Source organism: Drosophila biarmipes, chromosome 3R, assembly GCF_025231255.1.
Source record: "Drosophila biarmipes strain raj3 chromosome 3R, RU_DBia_V1.1, whole genome shotgun sequence".
Lineage (NCBI taxonomy): Eukaryota > Metazoa > Arthropoda > Insecta > Diptera > Drosophilidae > Drosophila > Drosophila biarmipes.
In genome coordinates this window covers 15,117,868-15,142,613 of record NC_066616.1, presented here as the reverse complement: position 1 = coordinate 15,142,613, position 24,746 = coordinate 15,117,868, and the positions used below count along the sequence as shown (strand labels likewise).

Here is a 24,746-nt window from a genome sequence, read left to right as displayed (position 1 = left end):
CTTCGTTTCCCTTGTACACGGTGATATTTATTCAGCACATTAAAAACAAGTCGAGTTAAAATGCAAATAATATTTGCGTTTCCGCGTCCCAATGTTTACTTAACATTTTGCAGCACGAGCAGATGTGGGCCCAACTCACTTGGGCTACTAACGAGCCTCCGCGAAAAGCGGCTATAAGTCTCATGTCTCTGTTGCCTTTGGCTTGTCACTGATAAGCAGCCCTTTTTCCAAACAATTTTCAGCAATGTTCCCGCTGCAAAAGTGTAAATATTCTCAAGGGTGATAATTATATGCTCTATAGATGGTATAACGAAAACATATTAATGTTTATGGGATTACTGCTTAAAATATGTGCTATGTATAGAATAAGCTTTCTTATCAGATATTAAACTTTAAAAATGCATTACATTCTGGTATAATAAAAAATATTTATAATATTGGTAGAACTATTACTCCATACTATGTACTGTGGATCTTATCCCTTAAAACATTATTACTTCCAATGTCTACAAAAGCCTTTTATGATGGCATTTAGGTCTTGAAATTTGATACTGCATTATATTCCCAGCCTAAGCCTAAAAGGACTTAAAAATATTCCCTTTGACGAGGCAGGAAGCTTATGTACCCACACAAAATTGGCCTGCCCCGCTTGTAACATCTACGCGTATCTGTTGAGGAAAGTTCTCAGATTTTGTAAGAAGCCTAAAAGTCACCTTTAATTTTGCGATTGCACGTCGTACGCACCGAAACTTATGGCAAAGTTTTCAACTCATTTGCGCTTTGCATTTTTCATTGTGTCACAGACACAAATACCCAGCCACCACCGCCCACATGGTGAAAAGTTCTCCTTCCTTACCCAGTGACTGGCTATAACTTTCGGATCCGGGTGGATGGATGGTGGAATAGGACGGCATGGATGGTATGGGGAGTGTGGCATTGCTACGTGTGTATTTATAGAGACTCATTTGTTTCAGTTTTTGCCGCCTACTTTGGGGCACCCATCGCGCTTAGATGATTACCTTTTTGTTCGCCTTGTATTGTGCTTTTTGTGTTCGCCTCGCTCGGTTCGGTTTCGTCGGCGGAAATGCCTTTCACTTTCTCCACTTCCAGCGCTGCTTTCACTTCCGTTTCCCCCACGCCAGGCTAACTACCTTTATGCGTGTCTGCCGGGGCAAAAGGGACATTTATATTACACGATATTTGATAAGCGAACTGCACAGTTGAGCTCCCCGGTCCGCAGACAAATGTCCTGCCATATTTTCCCCTCGAAACGCAAGTCAACGGCAGTCATGGCAACGGGAAGCAGGCCATCGCAGAGGGAAAAACGAAGATACCAACTACGGACTGCCAAAGTGCCCGGTCTCCATGGGATTAGCTGGGAAAATAATGCATTCAATGGCAGGAGCATTTGCATCGGCCACTGGGCCATCGGCCAAAGCCCATGGAGACATAAGCTGGCACAATGATGGCCCGGATAAATCAAGCCATCAGGAGACGTAGAGTACATTAGCTGGATTTTTTCCCGGGCAAGAGGGCCCATTTAAAATGTTAATCAAAGGAATTCATTAATAAAATGTCCCCTGATGTCTTTATTATTATTACAATTACCAATTATCAATTCTAATTAAAGTTCGCTATAGCAAACTTTTTCAAGATAAAAAGAAGCGGGTTTCCTGGCAGTATTTATACCGCTTTATAAGGATCTTTAAATATCTAGGTAAGATGGAAAACACTTAAGAAAGAGAAGAGAAAAACATCGCACAATGTAAATTGACAAATAACTATTTGTTTTCAAAGTAGCAAATTGTGGGCCACTACGAGTTCTCTACACTTATTTTATTTATTTAATTAAATAGATAAAAGCATTCGGATTGTTTACTATCTGCCAATTTAGAGGGATTTTCAGGTGCAGTTTTTATTTAACCCATTAGAACCGCACAAAAAGTTCACTGTGAGCCCACAAAAAACAAATTCAATTTTAAACCGAAGCTTGTACTGAGTGAATTAAAGTTGAGTGGATGAATGAAAACATGGCTCTCCCCCCGATCCTGGCCAGCGTGCTGTCAGTGGCCTGGCGCTGGGCCAACAAAAACTGTCCGGAGTGCCCGCATAGAATTGACAGGATCTGGCCGCAGGACTTGCCGTCAATATCCCAGCACTCTGCCTCTCGGGCTCAGCCGGCAACTTTGAAGTAGTATCCTGAAATTAAATTAACACAGAGGCATGCCGTGTCAACTTTTTCGGCAGTCAGCTGGCGGTATTTTAATTGAAAGCAATCAATATTAGACGCCAGCACACTCGAGTTTTTCCTGGGGAAACCGAAGACAGCTGTCGAGGCTGGGAAAATTTGTGATTTAAAATGGCCTAGATGTGATTTTGTGGGTTACTTTTGCTGTCTATATATATGACACGCAGCATCCACAAATTAGCTTTATTATAAATAATTAATAGATATTTTAATTTAAATACAATAAAGCAGTCGTCCTCTTTTCACAATTTATATACATTAAAATAATATATTTATTGATTATTTCATAAACACCTTTTTCGTTAATAATTTAAATCAAATAAATAAGTAATTTTTCGGACATATACATACATATACATATACAGACATATATATGTTTTGTGAATTGCCTTGTGAATCGTAATTTACGCAAGGGATAGTTGTCATACTTTAAAAGTAGTATTAAACTTGTTGTGAGAATAAGAGAACAAACTCTAGTTCCAAGCACTTACCTTCGAAATATCATTAAATATTAATTACGATTTTTCCCGGAAAGTATTAGCTGTTGGGCGGCACAAATGGCGCCATCTAAAGTCATTATGAATTCCGACCTGAGCCGTGATCAAATGAGCTCTGATTCAATTCACACCTCGGCAAGGACCGGGCACCTGTGAAAATGGTGTTCCATCATCATTATGGGGGCGGTAATCTAATCAGGACAGCCCCAACTGCCGATGTCAACGAGCCGGGCCGTTGTTGGGTAATTTCATTGCTGCTTCATATTATATTTGCATGTTGTCCACATCCGGGCGAGTAATTGTGAAATTCAGAGGGCAATTGCCTTCGGATTGTGCAACATGTCGCATACGCAATGTCAGTCGGCCCACACAAAGGTACATAAATGGGGTTTTGCGAAATGTGCGGTGTGTGTTTGCGAGTGTGTTGATGCTGTCACATAAATTGCAAGCGATTCAGCCAACGGGTATTCGCCTGCGGTCAGGACAAAGGACTTTCCCTCCCACCTTCTCCCCTTCCTGCCACGAAAGGCACACACACCCACTCACACACTCTGGGCCAAACAAAACAAAGCCGCATATAATTTCCCATTAAGGAGAGCCGTGTGGGCGGTGAGTGGATATCCTTGTTAACGGCTTCTTTACCTGCTCGCCAATTTGTCAGGCACATTCAGATGCAAGCTTTCAATTAGCCGCCTGCAGCTTTTGGCCCTTCTAAGCCTGGGCTCTGTTCCCAATTCGATTTTGGGTATTACACCAAAGGCATTGAAATTCATCGGAATTTTCTTTGATGTTTTCTTCAGATTTAAAAATTAATATACACAGAAAATTGTTGTGTTGATAAATTAGATCACTAAAATCGAATTTGTGGCTTCTACATAATTTAAATGGCAGATCCCACATAAAAGTGTCCTAATATCTTCTAAAAAAGTATTTATCGTGAGCAGGGACTATTGAAACTTTTATTTTGCATAGACAACTGTGATTTTTGTTCTTACTCTTTTTCAACCATATTTACCTTTGCCTACAAAGTGAAAGAAATTATAAATCACAACAGAAAGTATTTTTCTATATACATTTGAAGTTTAAAAAGTTTTTTTGTAAAGTAAAAATGCTCTTTTAAATTGTAGAAAAAAGAATAAAATATGCTTCTTTTTAAGTAACTTCAAAAATTATATTTATTTAAAATCTTCGAAAACGAAAGCGGAATTGGGAACAGTGGAGTAAGATTCTCTGTTCCTGCGGCTATCAACCGTCCATTGTCATCGCCTTACCATTTGATTGCTATTCGCCATAATGTGACTATAGTCTCATGGTTCTTGGGGACCCGTGGGTGTAAGGATGTGTGGACTGCCTTTCTGCCGCAAAGCGGCTTTAAAATGTTGCAGAATTGCATGGCACTTGGCAAAAGGCAAGGCATTGCTATTCAGCCTTTTGTGCTGATGCAAAGAGCCAATCGAAATGGCCATAAAGTGCGCAACAAGCGGCATGGAGCAGCATCTGGGCCATAAATCAATGCAATCGCTGTACACAGTTTTCATGGCAGGTGGCACGATTTCCCCGCTTTCCCACTGCATATCTATATATATTTATATGTAGCACTGCATGTCCATTTGGTAGAAAGCCATTGGTAAATGGGAATCTGCAGCCACTGAGGCTTTTCATACCCTGCAGTTCAGCAGAAACAGCAACTACACACAATTTGTTGGCAATTGAACATGAGGACTGCGAAATCCTGTTACACAATCAGCCTTGGCATTCAAAGCCAAGTGGTCTGCATAAGCTGATTTTGGGTTCCATCTCTCGAGGCAAATATGCAAGGGGATCTCTTTTTGTAGAGATGGTGCTTTGTAGTCCTGGTTTTTTAATAGAGAGATTTGCAGAGCCCCCATTATTGTTTCCCAAACATCTGAGTACTAAGAGTACTTTGATACCACTTTTAAAGATTTTTTTTTAAGGATTTTTGGAAAAGATAATTTCATGTGCTTTAAAACTCTCCTAATAGTTTCTTATATCACAGTTTAGGGCATTTCTGTTTTTCTGTTTCTATTTTATTATTGTTACTCAAACATCTGAGTACTGGAATACCACTGTAAAAGCTTAAAAGATTTTATGTACTTTTTATAAAAGATTTGTTGCATATTTAAAAAAAAATTTTATAATTCACCTTAAGGTACACTAAGTATTTCTGTTATTTATATTTGTATTATTATTATTCTGGGTTGCCATTTTAAAAACATAAAATATTTTATGGATATTTTATGAAATACCTCTTGCATATTTAATAATTGTGCATATTTAATTTACAATTACATTTAATATTTATATTGTTTTCCCTAAGTTTGTAGGGTAAAACGTGGTCGCTTACCCCTTTTGCTTCTGTTTTTTATCGACGAAACAAAAATATTTTAACGGCTTTACTTCCTTTGTTGTTCCGCTGATATGTGCGACCAATAAACAAACAAGTGTGAGTGGTTTTTATCCGCTTGCCGCTGCGTTGCAGGCCCGCGGACTCGAGAGCAGGACCAAACCGCTTTTGCACTCGAAAATATTTGCAAAAATGAGGGAAAAAGAAACTATTATCACCCGCACCTTTGAGCACACACATATGCAGATTGAAAGCGCATGAAAGTGCTTCAGAGTTTCGGGACTGCTTTCCATTTCTGCCGCCTACCCGCAGGCCTACTCTTGGCCAGAAATTTCAAGTAGCGGCGCTGTCGCTTCGCACAAAAAGCGTTTATTATGGCAACTTTTTTCTCAAGTGAAGGGGACTTCTTTCTTTAAAAGGGGGCTGCAGAGGCCAGGACGCAAAAGGAATCCATTAAACGGCCTCTACGCTGTTCCGCGCTACTTTACGAGCCTCTAAAGCTGCAAATAAAATTAAGAGACGCTGAGTAGTCGCAATTTTGACTTTGCTCATTTTTTACGGGTTTTTGTTGGAGGATTTTGGCGGAATTCTGCGGCCTCTTGGAGCACAAAATTTGTGCGGCATTAGCCTGCATTAATTTGTCAAGTGCCCGGGAATAATTATCATTATCGTTTAACTTGTGACGCTAATGCAGCCAGCTTGGTTCTGTTCGGCTTGGCTTGTCCTGTCCCGGGAGAACCGCCCACACTGCAACCTTGACTGCCGCCCACGCTGGTCAACCGGTCGTATGCGCAACGTGGGCTGGTTGCAGTGGCGGGGACAGGATTTTGTTGTGAGGGGGGTTGTGGGAACTATTTATTAAATAGAAATAAAGTACTTGGAATAAAATACATGATTTTATTGTAACAGGCACCCTTTCGATACATCTTGTCTTGACTTTTTTATCCGAATGGGCGATGTATCCCGCATAACCCTCCGCGGATCCGCTCATGGTTGAGTGGACAGTACGTGGGCAGCGGAAATTGAATTTGAGTTGCAGCTGTCGTGCGGCTGTCAATGGAAAACATTCTAATGCCATTAGAAACCCCACAACTTAACTCGGATTTAGATCAATTAAGGCAAAAAGTTATTCTAGGAGCTCTACCTTTTAAAATGATGGTTGACTGATTTTGGCTTGAAAAAAGGTAGACACCGCTTACTTGTCTTAAAGAATAATTTAAAATATTCAAAAATATTCGTCCAGGGTCAGGAGAAGATATATAAAAAAAGATTGATTTGTTTCTCTCCAATTTTTCTTACCTGATTTCTGTTTAAAAGGGTATTTAGGGATCTGAAATAATTGAACTTTTTAATGTATCTTCTAGTTTAACCTTGGTATAAAAAACCAATTGCCTTCATTGCAACCCGTTGATTAATTGAGTGGAATTTCATATGGGTATTAATGAGTGGGTTTATCGGGCAGCTTGTGAGATTGCAATCATCATCGACATTACCACTTCATACAGCATATATATTTTCAATAAAACTCATTGGCCGGCAATTTATGTAATCCACATTTAATACAAATCAAATACAATCAGAAAACATTTGTACAAATCATAATACATTATAGCTAATATGTTTCACATATTTCTTTATCTACGTTTCAGTGTCTTTGACTTAGTTTAGGAAGGATTTAGCTATGGCTACCGTAAAATACACACTTATATAGGGGGATATGTCATTTCGGGCTATTTAGACTTTCTCTTTTGCAATATTTATGTCGGCGAAAGCGATTTTGATTAAACATCTATGTTAAACGCACAAGCAACTTGAGCTCGGTTTCGGGTTTTCTTGTCTAAATTCTTTAACAAATTCGATAGTTTCGCAGTGTGGAAACCTTAAGTTTGACCCCTTAGAAAATGCTCTCGGTTACCCATTGTCCTGTTGGAGGAGGTGTTTGATAGTTAGTGCTTCAATCGTAAATATGTTCCGTCTGTCCGCAAATCACAAAACAACCCGGTCAAGCTGCAATCTATCAATCTATTCTAATCAGGGCAAGGCTTGACGGGTTCCTTGACTCCAATTACTTCCTTAGGCTAACACACAGATAATACACAACTTGATTGCCCCCAGGGTGTTATTGTTGTTGGTTGCTGGTATTTACAAGAGTTACTTATTCCATAGATCAGATTAGGTTCAGAGTTTGCGTCGGCGAAGTGCCACGCCTTATAGCTAGGACTACTGGTAAAAGCGTTTTGTCACAATACTCCCCTTTCTTGATTTATTCTCCATAAACCAATGATCAATCTACAATGTACAATGGTTACTATACTCTTAGTGGGTAAGCTTTAGCAATCAAAACATCGATAACTTGTTATATTTAAGTTGCTGTGAGTTTGTGTTTTAAATTCGTTTTAAACTTATGCTATTGTGTAATTGTTCTAGGTCTTATGTGCTGCAGACAACGGTTCGATTTAGATGTGTTGAGTATTTGCTACTATCAAAAACTTGTCTATTGTTTAGGTCTTTTTTGGTAACTTTAAAAGTTTTTAGAGCTTTGTGGTCAGAGAAATCCAGCTGGAAAAGTTTTTGGTAATAGTCCTCGCAGAAAAGCAGTTTAGCTCAGATTTTTGTTGTGATTTGATTTTGTAATAGCCTCTCTAGGGAAATTACCTAAGAAGGTAAACAACTTCGGATAGGAAAAACAAGAAAGTTTCTAATACCACACTTTTTAAGATCTATCAAAACATTTCCAAGGTATTCGGCTTGCAGTAATGCATTTCATACTGCTTGTTTTTCTGGATATGAAATAGTCTTTCTAGGTAAATTGCCTAAGGAGATAAACAATTTAGAATATGATATCTAAGCTACATTTTGACAATCCACTATTTACACTCCCTCAAAACTTTTCCAAGGTTTTTGGCCTGCTGTAATGGACTTCCCACTGTTTGTTTTTTATTTTCTCGCCCCCAAACGAGCATATGTTGCCGAATCAGCGGAAGGAGAGGCCGTAGAGGAAACGGAAGTGGGTTAGGACCTGGCCCGAACGACTGTCTCTGACGGCCTTTGTTGTTTGCCCGGCGGGCTGCCATTAAAGTTCAATGAAGTTGCCCGAGTGCGACACTTTTTGCCAACGAACCGACTCGATCCCGCCAAGGATTCAATGAAGTGGAAAAAATATTTCCGCCGGCGATAAAATTGCTATAAATTTCCAAGTGCCACGGGCGTTTCCTTATGTCTGTCTCCAGCAGCCTGCTGTGCAAAGTTCGGAAAGGGGGTGGGCGCCAAAAATTTGTCGGCAAAAATGGCAGTACACATTTTTGCCGGCTGTTTTGCGAGGTGTCATCGAGACGGGGCCTTTGAGTGGCTGCCACTAATGGCGTCATTACCTATCATTTGCCTCCCCATTCCCATCCCGCGACCGCTCATCAGGGGCTTTAAAACTTGGCAGCACATTGGAAACTTTCATCCGGCTTTCGTTATTACAGTTGGCCCCTTGTTGTTTGATGTCCTTCAGCCAGCTGCTCCGACTTGCCCATCGTCTTCGTCTGGGCTGCCTCGGGCTCCTACCTTCTGGGCACCGCCACTGCTGGCTCCTTGAGGTCCACATTCACATCCTGACCGTCAAATTCTTACGTGACCAGCTGAAATTTTTCATTTGGCCACAGAAATAAAACAAAATGAATGAACTTTTCAAATAAAAATAGCAATCTGCCGGGCCAAGAGCAGCGGCGGCAGCCACACGAACAAACAACAAAAGTCACAAATTGCCGTGGATTTGTGTACGTGTCGGTTACTTTAATGGTGGCCAATGAAATTCTTTGTGCATTTGCGGGTGGGAAATTCGACATAAATTTAATGCATAATTGCTAAATGCCGAACAAAATAGCATTTATCGATTGGACTTTGGCACGGCGACATTTGTGTTTGGGAAAATTTAAAGAATCCGTATAAGGAAAGTGAAATAAACGTTAAATTTGCCAAAGTTTATGGGCTTCGAAGCATAAACTATTTATTAAGTTGGGAATTTTCGCAACTTTAAATAGCATTTAAAAATTTCAAAATGCTGATAAAAATCAAGTTATTCGATGGAAGTTTGGCACAGCTCCATTAGATTTCAACAGAACTTTTTTAAAAATTACTATTGAGAAAAGGGAATACAATCTTTAAAAACTTATCTAAGTTCAAATAACTTTTTTATAGATTGTCTAGTCTCTACACACGTTTTAAAACACAAAAACCTTTAGACTACTAAAACGTCTCTGACATTCGAAAGGGAATTTCCTATAAATGGTTTTAAATGTCTGTGCACTTGAGTTTAACCGACCACTAAACAGCATTTCCACAAAAGTTAATGCGGTTTCCAGGATTATATTATCGCAAAACAAACATTCCGCAATTAATTGCATCCTCACCGTCTGCTGGGAGCCAGGGGAAATTGTAATTCGCAGAGGAACCACAGAGTGTATAAGGGCACTATGCTCGTTATGCCGTTGTCTGCGGCCAACTTAATCCCACATCCTTGGCAGTCCTGCGGGGAACGGATCTGGGGAGTCTTCTGGACTCCAATCCATGTGTTTTCAATGGCATGCAAATTGAATTTGAAATTAATTAGAGGCACATAAGCGTTTAAGCCCCAAGGAAACACACGTGCTGGCCGGTGGAGTGGGCATTGGCATCCTTCTGGGATTGTGTATACGACACGTTGTGCGGTGGACCGCAGGGGAGATGACCGACTTATATGTCACTTGCCACCGCCACACTTCTTTTGAGCACCCCCCTCACTGGGGCTGTGGATTCCTGGAAGTCCACACTGGCGCACTTGTGCGGGGTATGGGGATTCGACTTCAGTTTCCCCGGTTTCACGGGCGTCTGCTATCTACTGGGTCGCCAGGCACTCGTGCTGGAATACCGGCACAACAGGACCTTCTTGAACGCCTGCCGGAACACCTTGTTGAAGATGGTGTAGAAGATGGGGTTAACCATCGAACTGGCATAGCCCAGCCAGGTGACCACATCGAAGACCCAATGGCTAATGCGCTCCTCGCACTCCGCACACACGGTGGGCAGGAGATTGAGGACGAAGAAGGGCGACCACAGGATGACGAAGGTAAAAAATACCACGCCTAACACCTTGGTGGCCTTTTGCTCTAGTCGGATGATCCTGCCGTGGCGCGAGGAGTTCCTGGAGATCACACTGGAGTTCCGCGAGTGATGCGACCTCACCGTCTGCTGTCTTTGCAGCATACAGGGCGAGGATGTGGTGTTTCTAGTCTTGCCACCACAATCTCCTGCTCCCTGGTAGTTCATGTTCTGGTGGCTCCTCAGCGTGGCCGATCTTCTCAGGGGGGTGGACGAGGTGGTTGGTGTGGCTGTCTTAGTGGGCGTGAGCAGGAGAGAGGTTCGGACGCCGCCAAAGCTGCTGCCCCGCCGGCGATGGCGGCTGGAGTCCCAGGTGACTACCGAGGCTGTTTTCGATATGCTTAACTTTCGTCTCCCCGGACAGGGAGTCCCAGGAGCCGCCAAATAGCCACTGCTGTCGCTCTGAACCGTCAGTGAGCTGCCCTGATTGTGGACAGAATGCGGACTGAGTGTGGAGCCAATTGTAGCAGGAGGTCCTGCTCCTCCGGCTGCCGAGCCTCCGCCAGTCATTCCAGCACTCACACTGGAGGTCAGGGACTTCTTGTTGCCACCACTGCACATGAGCAGCTCCATTTCGCTTGGAGAACTGCTCACCGCCGTGGTCGTGGTGGTGGTCACCCGGAAGGCGGATGAGACGATCTTTACCTCGGCCGTTTTCACACAATTCTGGAGCGGTCTGTCTCCGAAATAGGGACAGGTGCATACGGAGGGCAGCTGCAGGTAGTCCGTCTGGTGATTCTGGCCAGCTATGTGGCACTGCTTTGCCTTCTGCGGAGGATCCAGCTCGGTGTCCGAGTGGCAGCCCTTGGTCTTGTGGTCCTGCTGATCCTTGTTCCGGGAACTCACCTCCTCGTCCTCGTCGTCGTCGTCATCGAGGCTCTCCTGTACGGTGGTGTGTCGCGGGTAGAGTGCGTTCTTGGGCAGGCTGTTGTGGCGCTTGTGCCGGCGCAGAGTGGAGGTGGGAGTGTCCAAGTCCTCGTCCGCATCCTCGTGGCCGGAGCGTCGATCTCGTCCTGGAACTGCCGATGAAGCCCTCCGGCGCTTCTTATACGCGCGCAATCGTTGGGAAAGTTGGGAAAGAGTTCTAAAAATAGAAAGAAGTTTTTTTATTTAAATTTAATATTTAATACATTTTTAATAGTAAAGATGTCGGTATAGAAGCGATGATTTTGATAATCTGCCTAAGAAACAGATTGCACAATTGTAATACGCTTTAAATTTAAAATCCTATTTTGCTAAGCTTTTAATGTGATTAAGCTGCAAGCCATACAATTCAGAGGAAACCATGCGGTGTTATTTATGCCGGCACATATATAAAATATGTCTATTTTGTATCCCACCGATTTATTGATTTAGTACCCATTTCCGTGTCACTTTCCTCCGACTTCTGCTCCCTGAATTTTTTCTGTCCCTCGGCGCTGTACATTTTTAATTAAAATTGCGCAGCCAATTGGCAAAACTCTATTCGGAGGTGGAGCGCCTAAAACCATGCAGTGAACACTCGCTAACAGCAATTCAACAACAGCAACACGCTTTGTGGTCAGCTCGTTTCTTTCACCTGTGCAGTGTTTCAGCACGCTGCGAAGTAGGCAACATTTTTTGTGCTTGCGCTTTGTGGTCGCACGCCGTCTAACATTTTTCCTTCAGAGTTTTCCTTTCATTTGCACGGTTGTTTGAGGTACACTGGAAAATTTATTGACGAGTTTCTCTAGAATAATATTTTCTAAATGGTGTGCTAGTAATAAAGTTTCACCGAAAAAGGTCTAAGAAAAATTTTGGGTTTTCGCCAAAAACCAAAGATATTATTTTACACCCAAAAATAATCAGTATTTTGCACGAAACAAGAAGAGTATTGGTCCAAAAATGGAACGCCATACCTTGTTGAACTCGTAATAAAAATTGGAACAACTTGCCATTCACAACTAAAAATTTTATTTTTGACCATTTTTCACAAAAAATGACGATGCCCTTGCAAAAAAGTCAAAACATGAAAAAAATTAAAGTTTACATAATCAGCAAGAAAATGACTGCGATCAATTAACTAGCTTGTTTTCTGTTCAAAACAGCGTGACTTTTTGGTTTTAAACCAAATTACACCAAAAATTGTCAAAGAAAAATATCAGTTTTTCGTAAAATCTAAAGTCAACATTTTCCACCCAAAAATAATCAGTATTTTGGGCGAATCAAGAAAAGTATTGGTCCAAAAATGGAATGCCATACCTTGTTGAACTCGTAATAAAATTTCAAACGACTTGCCATTCACACCTAAAAAATTTTATTTTTGACTACTTTACTTTTCGCCAAAAATGACGATGCTACCCCTTGCAAAAAAAGTCAAAATATGGAAAAAAATTTAGTTTTGAGAATCAGCTGAAAAAAGACTGCGATCAGTTATCTGGCTTGTTATCTGTCCAAAACGGTGCGTCTTTTAAGTTTCGGACCATATTTGTCAATGTTACACCAAAAAAGGTGAAAGAAAAATATCCGTTTTTGGACAAAAACAAATATCTTAATTTTTAACAAAAATAATTAGTATTTTGGGCAATGCAAAAAAAAGACAAATTTCCAATCATTTATTACTTGCAATAAATAGGTTTTTATTTTTTTCTCTGCAGTGGGCAGGCTCCCTTCTTCGGCTCATTTTGCATTCATTTTAATAAAGCGCATAAATTTGCAGGCTGCCTTTGCGGTTTTTGTCTTGCCGCCCGTTTGCCTTGCATGCAAATGCGAGCCAACTTATTTGGCCAAGACGGCGGGCGGGGCGTGGTTGGCTGCTAATGAAGGCGTTAGCAGACAGGAGGCCAAGTGGAGATGGAAATGGGGGTGGAAGTGGGAGTGGAGGGCAGGCATCGGGGATGCCTGGGGACCAAGACGCTGGATAAGGATGTCAGCTCATTATGCATCCTTCGCGTTTTTTGATTTGTTTGCACGCGACGTGCGCATAAATTGAGATGCGTTGGAAATGGGCTCAGGGAGGGATGGGGCGATGTGCTCATTATGCAAGTGAAACAAAGCCGGGCTGATGCCAACTTTGTTATTGTTTGAGCCACAAAGGAATTAAACAGCTGCCGAGCTCATCAGGACATCACAGAGGGACCGCCGGCAAAATCTTGTGTATGTGAAGCGAAGGGAAGCCAAGTTCTACGCACTTTCGCCAAACCCCGAAAATTAGAGTGCCGCCAACATCATTTGTCAACTTTGCCGCATGAGACGACAAATTGTGCAACAATTAAAAGCCACTCGACTTTGACCCCGTTTCCCTGCAACCACTTTGCATCCCATCCAGTGGCAAAAAGAGCACAAAAGGCAGCCGAAGCCGAAATCCATTTTATTGATTGTGCAAATTCGTTCAACTGTCAAACAATGTGGCAGATATATGAGGCACAATACCCAATATTCCACCGAGTCGGATAAAAGCCGCCCAGTCACAGTGATATATGATATAAACGTGCATCGGGGATTGGTTAAAAGGGAAAATATGAACGGGATAAAATGTTCAGTCATTCCGAAAGTTAAGCTGCTCTTTATTCTTGCTCAAAAGTCGAACACGAAATTTAAGACATTAAAGCTCCGTATTTAAATGAAGTGAGGTAGATAAAAAGCAATGGAATACTAAAGAAAAAAGTTTAATTATTATAAAAGTAAATGAATGAAAATATATGCTGTTAAAGTAAACAATTGCTGATTTTATTTAAAGACTTCTAGACTTTCGGCGTATCTTATCATAAGCAACTGCTCTTCGATATCATTTCCACCTGACTAACCATCCGATTTCTTATTACATTCTTGGCTGTATAAAAATATTCGTCTGCTGTGATTTCAATTTTTTAATTGAATTTCTCGTCGCATTTCTTAGCCCGACATAAGCCAGTCGACTAAAATTAGAAAATTAATGAAAAACACATTTAAGCAAAAGGCCTCAGCCGACGCCAAAATCACTTGAGCGGCTCGAATGCCAAATAAAAAGGGAGCACCTCCGCCTTTTACCCAAAAAGTGAAATAAAAAACTGTTTGGTCTGACAAAAAAGAAACGAAAACGTTAAAAAAAAATTAATTATTACGAAAAATTTCACAAGTCGAAAGCAGAAGGACAATAAAAGGCAATGCCACAAAAAGGAGCGCCCACAACAAGAAATAAATGGAAAAGGAGAAAGTAAACGAGTCGCAAACAGGACTCGAGGTGAGCAGTTTCCTTGGCTTTCGGTGTGGTCAGCACACTTGGCCTGAAATTGTTACCCAAAAGGCGGGAAAAGCGGGAAAACTGGGAAAATGGGACTCGAAAAGCGACTGAGACTGCGGCAACAAAGGACCAACGAGCGACTGGAAAGGATCACTCTGGCAAAACGGTTTGCCGGTCGCAGCTGTTTGTCCTTTTGTCAGGTGAAAAGCGAACGAAACTTTACTTTCTCCCAGGTACTTCGCAGGATTTCCTTCACAAACACAATTGTCTGCGTTTTTTCGAGGGTCTTAACAAAATATAACTGAAACTTGAGACGCACGCAAAGGGATAAAGTTAAATGAATTTAATTGTCTGTGATAATATTATTTGTGACAATGCAGAATCTGCTGGTTAAGTGAGGAACAAATTAAATTGTTTCTATAGAAGGTTTTAAAAGGTTTAAAGTCAAGGATAATCGCTCATTAAATATTAGAGAATTATATTAAAATATTAAAGAAGTTTGTAAGTGCCTTAATTATTTTTTTTCATATTTTACTCTGGTATTAAACCTGATATGTTATAAGCTTGCACATTTTACTTTTTTATAATAAATAACCAGAGTACACTTATAAAGAAATAGATGAAAAATAAACATATGCATATTCAAACGATTATTTAATCATAAATATGTTTAAATCTATTTAGAAAATAAATTATATAAATCTGGTCATATTTAATTGACGTATTTAATACACTATTTGTATATATACAAAAAGGAATACCACATAAAAATCTAATTACATATGATTAAAAGCATTATCTGAAATTTGTAAGTTTAATATAAAATCTGTGGTTTACTATAATAATTTTTATAAGTGTGGATATTATCGGAACTTGTCGAGATAGTTTATGTTACGCCAACTCAAATATTTCCCCTGCTGAATAAAGGCGTCTAACATACATTTTTAAAGAAAGGAGAGGACTATGATGACTAAGTGAACTTCTGAACACATAATAAATATGATTTAAAGGACCTCCCGTCGAGGATCCCCCACTTACCCGTCGCTCTGCTCGCCGCCCATGCGACTGCTGGCCAAGGAGTTCCGGGTGCTCTCCCGCTCGATACCCAGCGTGGTGGTGGACATCCCCAACGCCGTGGTGCCCTGGCGACCTTTGGGGGATACCTGCTGGTGGTACACACTGCCAGGATACGGCTGGTGGTTGTGCTGCTGCTGGTGGGACTGCTGCAGGTGGGTGGCGTATCGCTGGGGACTGCTGGGGAACTGCATCTGCAGGTGGTTCGATAGGGAAAATTCGGATTTGGTGGGCGAACCGGTGGTGGATGACGAGGCCACTGACTCCAGACCGCGGGAGAGCTTCAGCATCTCGGCTCCAAACTGATGCAAGGCCGTCATCGTCGTGGGCGTGGGCTCCTTTATGCTGCAAATACAAATAATATACATATATATGGTTATTTATACAGCAGCACTGAGTGCGAAGGTGGCCCACCTGGAATCGGGCAGCCAAAGCTCGTGGTTATCCAAAGTGCTGAGATCCGTGTCCGTGGAATTGGCGGAGTGGGCGTGCAGCACTGAGGAGGCGTTCCCCGGACCCGGCTTCAGTAGGCGTCGCCAGGTGCATCGCCGTTCTGTGAAGCACGAACACGGGTTAAACGCAATGCATCTACAGTTTCCATTAAAATGCAGTCAGCCCAATAGTACGCTACGAAAAGTCACAAATGCGCTAATAAACTCGCACGAGCACACACTCCAATATCGCCTTTAAGTTGTGCACAGAGGGAAATTATTTAGAAATATATAAACCTATACTCTTCGAATCAAAACTCCAACTTAAATATTTCCTTTCAAAAAAGATTAATAATTGAAGGGTTATTGGAAGATATATTTACACTACACAACTGATTAAAATATCCTTTCCTGAATATGATAAAACTTAAGGATTTAAGTTTTAGGAGGCTAATGTTTTCACTGTAGGTTTAAAATCTTTACCAAATTTCTAGATATTTAATTCCTTTATAAAACTTTTCGAAGCTTAAATTTTATACAATAATATCGAACATTAACTAGAGTTCTTGCCTAGCAGGTAGTCTTTTTTTCCCTCTATGTAAAATGAACAATCTGGAAAATTCCCCTACGTGCCTGGCCCAAATGCGGACGCTTTACAGCAGAGATTTGGCTTAAAATAACTGCCCAAATCCCGGGCACCAACACAGTCGCGTCCGAACACTCACAGATACACACTCACACCCACACAGAGACCCTAATACTTGCAGCTGAGGCTCCAAATCCACTCAAACGAATCGGGGACACCGCGTCCTGCGAGCAGCCCCTAAATGCTCGCTACGACTCGGCGAAATGCCCTGCAGTGCATGCGATTCAGCTGCAGTCACCAGGCCATTAAATATTCCCCGTCTGTATTGACTTTCGGCATCCCCAGCTCTCGGCTGGCCCCCAGAAAATTACTCTCTGTCCCCCCGGGAATCAACCAATCCAATCGGATGAAAAATGGGAACATTGCTGAATAAATTCTGCGGGCAGACAAAGGCACTAGGAGCCACTTAGTTATGCTTAAAATAAATTGAATCTGCTCCATTGAATTGTGGAGGGATAATGGAAACGGGGGATCCTAGATTGCTCGGGCTCAAAGCTTAAGAAAAGTGAGAATCTACGAAATGTAAGAAATCCTACTATTATTAAATCCAAATCACAATTAATTATAAAAAATAATCACCAAATGGACATCTTTAAAAAATCTATTTATCTTCACTATTAATAGCTTTATAATTTTTGAAAATATTTACGTAATGTCATTCCCCGATTAAGTATCATAAAGATGATAGAAATAAAGAAATATTTTTTACTGTGTTCCTTAGAAAATATCGATTACATCAACTTGTAAATTTCGTATATATCCCATTCTTAAATTTGAAAATGGCCCACCTCTGCGTTATTTTAACGAGCCCTCGTTGAAAAGTTGGAGCCAGAAACTTCGGTTTAAAAACTAGTTGAGCACTACAGAAAAGCTCTCAGAGCATTACAAGCCATTTACGTTGCTGGCTTTCGATTCATGGCAACGTGGAAATTAGCTATCTACACATATGGGCCGGATTTTCCTCCTATTTGTAGGGTTTGTGTGGGTGAGTGGATGGTGGGTGGTGGGCGGTAGTGCTGTTCTGGAGTGTTTACCCCTATCCATCCGGTTCAATGTCGACGGCAATGTCGATTTTGTGTGCATTGCTGCGGCTTAGTCGCACTTTGGGCCCATGAAATCCCTGGGACAAGGACTCAGGGAGTATCCGGCACATGTCTCTGCATTGTTTGTCTAGTGTTGTCCTTTCCCTGTCCCTGTTCCTGGCCCCCCTTTCAACACTTTTCCGCTACGCCCCTTTTCTCGAGTGCCATGTAAAGTTTTGAGTACAGGAAAAAAGTGCAACCAAGAACGAAATGCAAATTTTAGGCAAACTGAAAATCATATTAAGCTGCTGCAGCCCTTCGCTTGGCACTACTGGGCGAGGAAGCGGGGTGGTGTGGTAAAATAAAAGAACAGGATGCTTACCCAAGGCCGGCGCCTGGCCCAGCCACCCACTGGCCCATCCGGGGGTGGCGGCTGCCGTCTGCTGGCCACCACCCAGGTTCTGGCGCTGCCGGGCCAGAAGGCGGACGGTCAGGCAATATGTCAGCAGCATCACGCCCAGCGGAATGTAGAAGCACACAATGGAGCCGACCAGCTTGTACACCGGATCCGGTATCTGGCAAGTTCCATTCACCAGCACCGAGGCGTGATTCTGGAATCAAAAGGCAGATAGCGAGGCAGGACTGGAATTAATTTGGGTAAGTAAGGTCCACACACATATCCACAGCACATTTTCGGCATTTGTCTTGCTTTGCGTTTTAATTACTGGGTTAACATGGGATATAATCATTTCGTTTTTGGACAGTCTTTAGTTTTCAGAGAAATCTAATCAAGGAAAATTTTAGTTTAAAGATTCCTTAGTTTGCCAAGAAATTCGCCGGGAATTTAAGCCATTGAATGAAGGGTTTACAGGGGGTTTACTTTCGGAAACAAAATATATAAATTACAAATTTTAAAAATAAAATATTTAAAGTACTTTTTCATGGGATTTTGAAAATACAAATTCATCTTATACAAAAATACTTCATCTTATACATCTTACTTAATGTACATAAATAAATATGAGAAAAGGAAGCCTTTATATGAAAAGCAAAGCTTTAACTATAAAAATGCATTAAATTCGAATTCGTACAATATATTTTTGGATATAACCGAATGTAAAACTATATATATATATAGAACGAAGTCATATCTAACCCCAAGCCTGTACTCACCTTCGAGTACATCAAGCTCAGGGGCAGGCTCATGGCGATGCTCAGGAGCCACACGAAAACAATTTTGAGGGTGACCCGCCGGCGTGTTTTGTTCCGGCCAAATCTCATCGGGTAGCGGAGCGATAGGTACCGGTCCACGGAGATGGTGCACAGGTGCATGATGCTGGCCGTGCAGAAGAGGACGTCCAGGCAGATCCAGGTCAGGCAGTGCTCCGAGCCCAGGGGGAAGTATCCTGCGGATAAAGAAGTTCGCCATTGTATTCTCAGCGAGGCTGTAAATATTCCCCGCCCGACTTATGACTGTATTAAGTGACTGCAATACTTTCCACCTACGAGTACACACGATTTACGATTGGTCTGGCAACAATGCAGCCCCAACTGTCGCCCGGCCATTTTTATTTAATGCTCCCTCGTTTTTTCTTTTGGCCACCCACATGCCAGCCACCGCGGCAGCCTCCCCAATGATATTGCCCGCCCCTCCCGCGGGGGCTTATGCAACATATTTCAGACCAACTGGCCCATATATGAGCGGCTATTCCCGATGCTGTGGCCATCGTTTTGCACAGCTGTTGGACGTCATAACTCAGCGCGGCACTCTCGCCTTCGCCCCATAAAAGTACGATTGTGTGTGCACTGGGAAAAAACTATCAAGCATTTGTAGTCCACAATGCACCATGAAATTCCGTCTTCTTGAACCGCAAAGATAAGTAAAATAGTAAGAAAATATTAAGGTAGTTAATTATATACCTAAACATAGGGATAATTAAAAATGTCCCTAAAAGTAGCTTTTATCATAGGTATCCATCATTTTCTCCCTGTGCAAATAGCTTGGTTTCCCGGGTGGCTGGAGGTTGAGCATCCGGCATTTTTGGTGAGTGATACTTGTGTTTACTCTGCTGTTTGCGTGTGCCCTGAGATTTGGGCGCGGGACTTGTGTCCAGAATCTGGTCGAACATGAATCCGTGTAGCCGCTGGGAAAAGGAATTCCTAACGAGCCAGAGTTCAGAAAATGAGATAGGTTCCAGGCGATGATGGATCGATAAGCGTGTTAGATAGTGTTTTATCTCTTTAAATATAACACAATTTAATACAACATAATTTAAATATTGCAAATGAATAAATGTTAAAGTACTTTTAAATTGTAACTCTCTTTCACTGCAATATTTAATAAATATTAAAGTACTTTTAAATTGTAACTCTCTTTCACTGCAATATTCCGTTTAAATTTACCCTGGAAATTAAAGGCAGTTCTGTGAAATGCGAAGCAATTTAAAAAATGTTCACTTCTAACAAATTGACCTAATGACGAGGCCATTTCATTCCGTCCACTCTTCCGAAGCCACTTTAAGCGGGAAGCCTCCGAAGTCACTGGCATCTGTTGAATGCCGGAGTTCTCCCTTTTTGCAAACAGAAACTGCCATAAGGATTTGTTTATGGCCAGGCAATATTTTCCAGTCCCCGATTTCGCGCCCATCGAGCGCTCAAATTGCAATAATGCCGAGCCCACGAGTCCGAAGCGAAAATGTTACAAATGACACGGCCATTGGGTTTGGCTAAAAATAGGGCCGTCTCAGGCCATTTGGGCCGTAAGTAAAGTGTCAATAAGATTAATTTGGGCAGCAGACGGTAGTCGGACCTTTAAAATGGAGGAAATTTGTTTAAGCTGCAACCTGAAAGCCGAAGGAGACTGTGGAAATCAGGTTAAATTGAATAAAAGCAAGCACTGGCCGGCCGAAAAGAGGAGAAGCGAAGCATTTTTTTTCCGGGAAAACAGCAAGCGGAACCTGAGATTGGGGTCTGTCTGAGAAGGTTTTCGGGGAACCTCTGTGTCCTGGTGCCTTGGTTCTCCTTTGAGGAGCAGGACAAAGCTTTTATTTGTGTTTCTGTCTTATATATTTTTTTTGGTATTATGCCGCTTTTCTTGGGGAAAGGCATTTCAACTTACAAATGCGAAACAAATTTCAAACAAAAGCGCAAAACTTTCCCGTTTTCCAGTTCCGCTGCCAAAGTCAGGGTAAATAAATTTTTAGCTGATTTCTTTTGTGTAGCTTTTGCTTTGCATGGGTCTGCAAATGGGGCCAAAACGAGGGAGTGGAGTCGTCATAAAACTAAACTGAAACACAAATAGCCGGGGAAGCTGATGACGAGCAAAGTTGGCAGGAAAATGACTTGGTAAATGAGTTGAAACTTATTTAATTTTTTGTAAGTTTAAGTGGATGTAAAGGCGGCGACGCCGACGGAATGGAAATAGAAGGTCCAGCTAATGATTCGGTTGTTTGCCAAATTGAGTGAATGACAAAACAATGTCGGCTGCAAAAACCGTGCCTACAAAATGGAAGATATATGTATGCGGATACTATGTGCATACCCTCGTCCATGACAACATAAGCCTTTGTGTGAGCTACCATAACAAATATTTGTGCGCTTTTTTTTGCCGCGTTGCCGAACCAAGGCAAACAATTCCCATGCGAAAAATGGGGAAAAATCGGGTGAAAATGTGATGATTTATGAATGGACTACTGGCTGCGTGCTGGCCACATGTGTGTGGCTGTGTGTGAATGGGACTTTGTTGGACTTTCCTACTTGGGTTTCTGCGGCGGCATCGATTTCAATTTTAGTTTCAGTTCCTTCAAACAGCAGCCCTCCATCAATTAGATACATCTCCGCAGAAAACTGTTTGCCCAGCAAACGGACCTAATAGATAGGAAGTGACTGGCCAAAAGGGTTTGGGCTAGGCTTTTCTTCTCCTCGGTTAACCGATTAGGTCAAGTTTGTTTCTGTATATTACATGGGAAAAATCAAAATGGAATATAATAATGGCGATGATTTCATCTTTATTTCAAACAAAACTCTTCATTTAAATTTAATTTAAATTGAATAAAAGCTTAATCCTACAGGAATCGTAAATGCATTTATTCGCTTGACAGAAAACATTTAAATTGGTTTAACTTTGTGCCATAAATAAAGGGTCTGTGATTTTTCCCAATGAACTTGTGAATAAAATTTATGAAATATACATTGCAAAACAATGAAAATAATCAAACTTTCCCTTGTATTCTGCTCACTTTAAATTGGTTGAATTCGTGGAAAATCCTTTTAAAATATTTTGCAAATAAGCAAACAGAATAAACATCAACATAAATCCGGGGGCAATCAGAAATAAAATATCAAATACCTGACGGCAAATAAAACCCATGCATAAACACACACAACCCAAATGATTTGCGTCAATAAAAAAGGGCGAGCGATAATAAAATGCAAATATGTGAGCCGAGAAAAAATCATTGAGCCAAGCTGGAAAATTGCTGTGATTATAAAATAAGCCGGCGCAACTCGTCGTCGTTCCTGTTGCCTCTGCACCAACCAGCAACAATAACAATTTCAATAACAAATCACAGAAATATGAGAGGAACAAATTGAACTCCGGAGTCGGGGACAAGTAGCGAGTCCCATCCCATTCCCTTTATTCCCCTGCCTCTGGCAGATGACAGTGACAGCCACTTACAACGGCGATAACAGCATGAACAGCGCCCGTGATAAGAAACAAGCTCAGGGGCGGGGGCGGGATGCTGTCAAAAGGGGGCTTGAAAAAAAGAAGAAGGAAGAATATCTTTAAGATATCAGTCTCCAGTTGTAAGATGATAGTAAGGAAATTAATGTATAAGTAACCATACTTTCTCAAAATATTTTTTTTTTTTTTAAATTTCAAAAAGTTGTTTCTAAAAAAACTGAGCAAGCTTCAAACGAACAAATCTTCATAAAAAAGTGTTTGGTATACTTAACCAAATATTCGTCTGGTATTGTAATTTATTTTTTAAATCCATAAAGTTCTGAACTCAAAAAAAATTATTTCCAAGTACTATACATTTTTATTCATATTCATATTTTTCTGAAAGACTTTTACCCCAGGTGTAAAAAACAATCTGAAAACAACAGACTTGGCCCTTTAGATTAAATAGACATATAAAATTGTGTCAGGTTCAAAGCCGCCCCAATTTAATTTTCCTCGATTTTCTGCTGCCGAATAATCAATCATTTAAAGAGTGGGTGGGCCATGTTTTCAGGCTCTTCTTAAAGCGGACCTTTAATTGCCCGATTTGCCAGACATTTGACGCTGGGTTTATGACCCGTCGTACATGTGAGTTTGAGTGGGCGTTGTGATTTGGCGGGCGTGGCAGCCGCCCGCGGCGCCTGTTGACACGTTGTCACCTCGACTGTCATCCAAATTTATGGGGCGCTGCGATGGGAGGCCAGAGATGTGATGTCTGTTGTTAGTCCGCCGGGGATTTCAGGACTCTCTTTTTATTCCGCCGCCTGACAACAGTTTTTGACTCTCGGCTCCGCGCATGTAAACACATATCATTTCCATTTGCATTTCGCGCGTCCCGTTGACACATTTGCATGGTCATATGTTTATTCATACGGCTATATATATAGTATGGGAATCTGAATATATATGTGCCCTTGTATCGTGTGCTCAGATCTGTGACCCTCGACCCCTGCGAGATGGTTGCTACCATTTTGTGAATGGGTAATGGAAGGCATAAATGACTGAGATCTTTTATAATATTACATATAGGTCAAATATTTTAATATATTCATGGTAAATTTCAATTTAGAAATAATGAGAACTCACTTTTTATCCAATTATAATTGGTTATTATCAACACAAAAACCACAGATAGGTTTGTTTTATATTTTATTGAATTAAAAAAAACCGAGTATTGTCGGAAATATGAATCGGTTGTTTTGCGGATTTCACTGGTTTCTGCTGGTTGTAGCCGCTGCTGCCAACTTTTGTTGTCGAGGGCATTGTTTCTGTAACTTTTTTGTTGTGCGGTCAAATATTTGTGTTGACAGCATGGAAAAACATTACGGCCAAGCGAAAAGTCCGCAAAGGGATTTCACATGCGAATGCTACTTTTTCTTTAATCAAAATGTTGCTGCGGTTGTCGTTTGGATGTCAGGGCAAGAGTCATATATTAAATATCAATACTAATGGGAAAAATATATTTGAAAATAAATCCTGCTGGTCTGTCTACCCTTTTAAATACTTCCTGACCAGTTAAATCATTTTCCCTCTGGATTAGCCACCTGAATATCCTTTCCCGCCTTATAAATGCATGGCGAAAGCTTGGGCGGGCTTCTCCAACGCACTCTCTTAGGGGAAGCTATTAACATGCATATGATAGACACTTCCGCACAACTTGCTGGCCAGGACACTTAGGCATCCGGATGGCAAGAAGCTCAAAGCGGAACATGCGGTGAATACGTGCAGGTCCAAAAAAAAAAGAACCTAAATTGTTAGGCAAAGAAAAGAAAAGTTGTTGATGCGGCCGATGTTAACTTGGCTCTAAGCGCTTGACGGGTTTATCATCATCATCATCATCATCGCCGTCGTCATCAGCCTGATGGGGATGGGACGAGTAAATAACCCTAGGGTAGAAATCTGCCTGCCATGCATAAAGTAAACTATTTAATGGCCTTTCGATTTCCATCGATGTGCCATAAACGCATTTTCCCAGGCCAGCGGATCTCGAACGGAAATCGAAAGCTGTTCAGTGAATCGAGGTTACCACTGGTTGGAGGTCGATTAGGGTGGCCTCCCCATAGGCCAGCCCAATGCCACGATACCACGACCTCCTTATCAGGCTCGGTGAAATCATTTTCCTTACGCTATTCGCCCTGACAGAGTCATCTTCATTTTCAGCCCCCCCAAGTCGCCTCCATTGACTTTTGATTTCGTTTCAAGTTCCCGACATCCACAAAGATCCCCCTCCTTCTCGGCACAAAAAAAAAGCAAACCACCCAGTGGGTGGCTGACAATAATGCAAATGGCTTTAGCTTCCGTGTGACCCACAAGTTCGTCCTCACCTGGCTGCCAGGTGCTCGGTGCTTCTGGCCCGGTGCTTGGCTCTGACTTTGGCCTTTGGCTTTCGGTTCCTTTGTTGGGCATTCTTGTAGTGCCGCCGACACTTCTATTTTT

General features: G+C 41.6%; 1 protein-coding gene across 1 annotated transcript in view; it reads right to left on the bottom strand.

Moving 5' to 3' along the window:
• Window positions 1-9,933: 9,933 nt before the first annotated feature.
• LOC108032117 (dopamine D2-like receptor) overlaps window positions 9,934-24,746 on the bottom strand; it is a 31,136-nt gene continuing 16,323 nt past the window's right edge. Inside the window, exons 2-6 of the mRNA XM_017105950.3 lie at window positions 18,761-18,993; window positions 17,970-18,198; window positions 15,903-16,041; window positions 15,453-15,833; window positions 9,934-11,318 (exon numbers count right to left, since the gene is read on the bottom strand). Coding sequence (XP_016961439.2) covers window positions 9,968-11,318; window positions 15,453-15,833; window positions 15,903-16,041; window positions 17,970-18,198; window positions 18,761-18,993 — 2,333 coding nt within the window. The 3' untranslated portion in view covers window positions 9,934-9,967. The remainder of the gene's footprint in view (window positions 11,319-15,452; window positions 15,834-15,902; window positions 16,042-17,969; window positions 18,199-18,760; window positions 18,994-24,746) is intronic.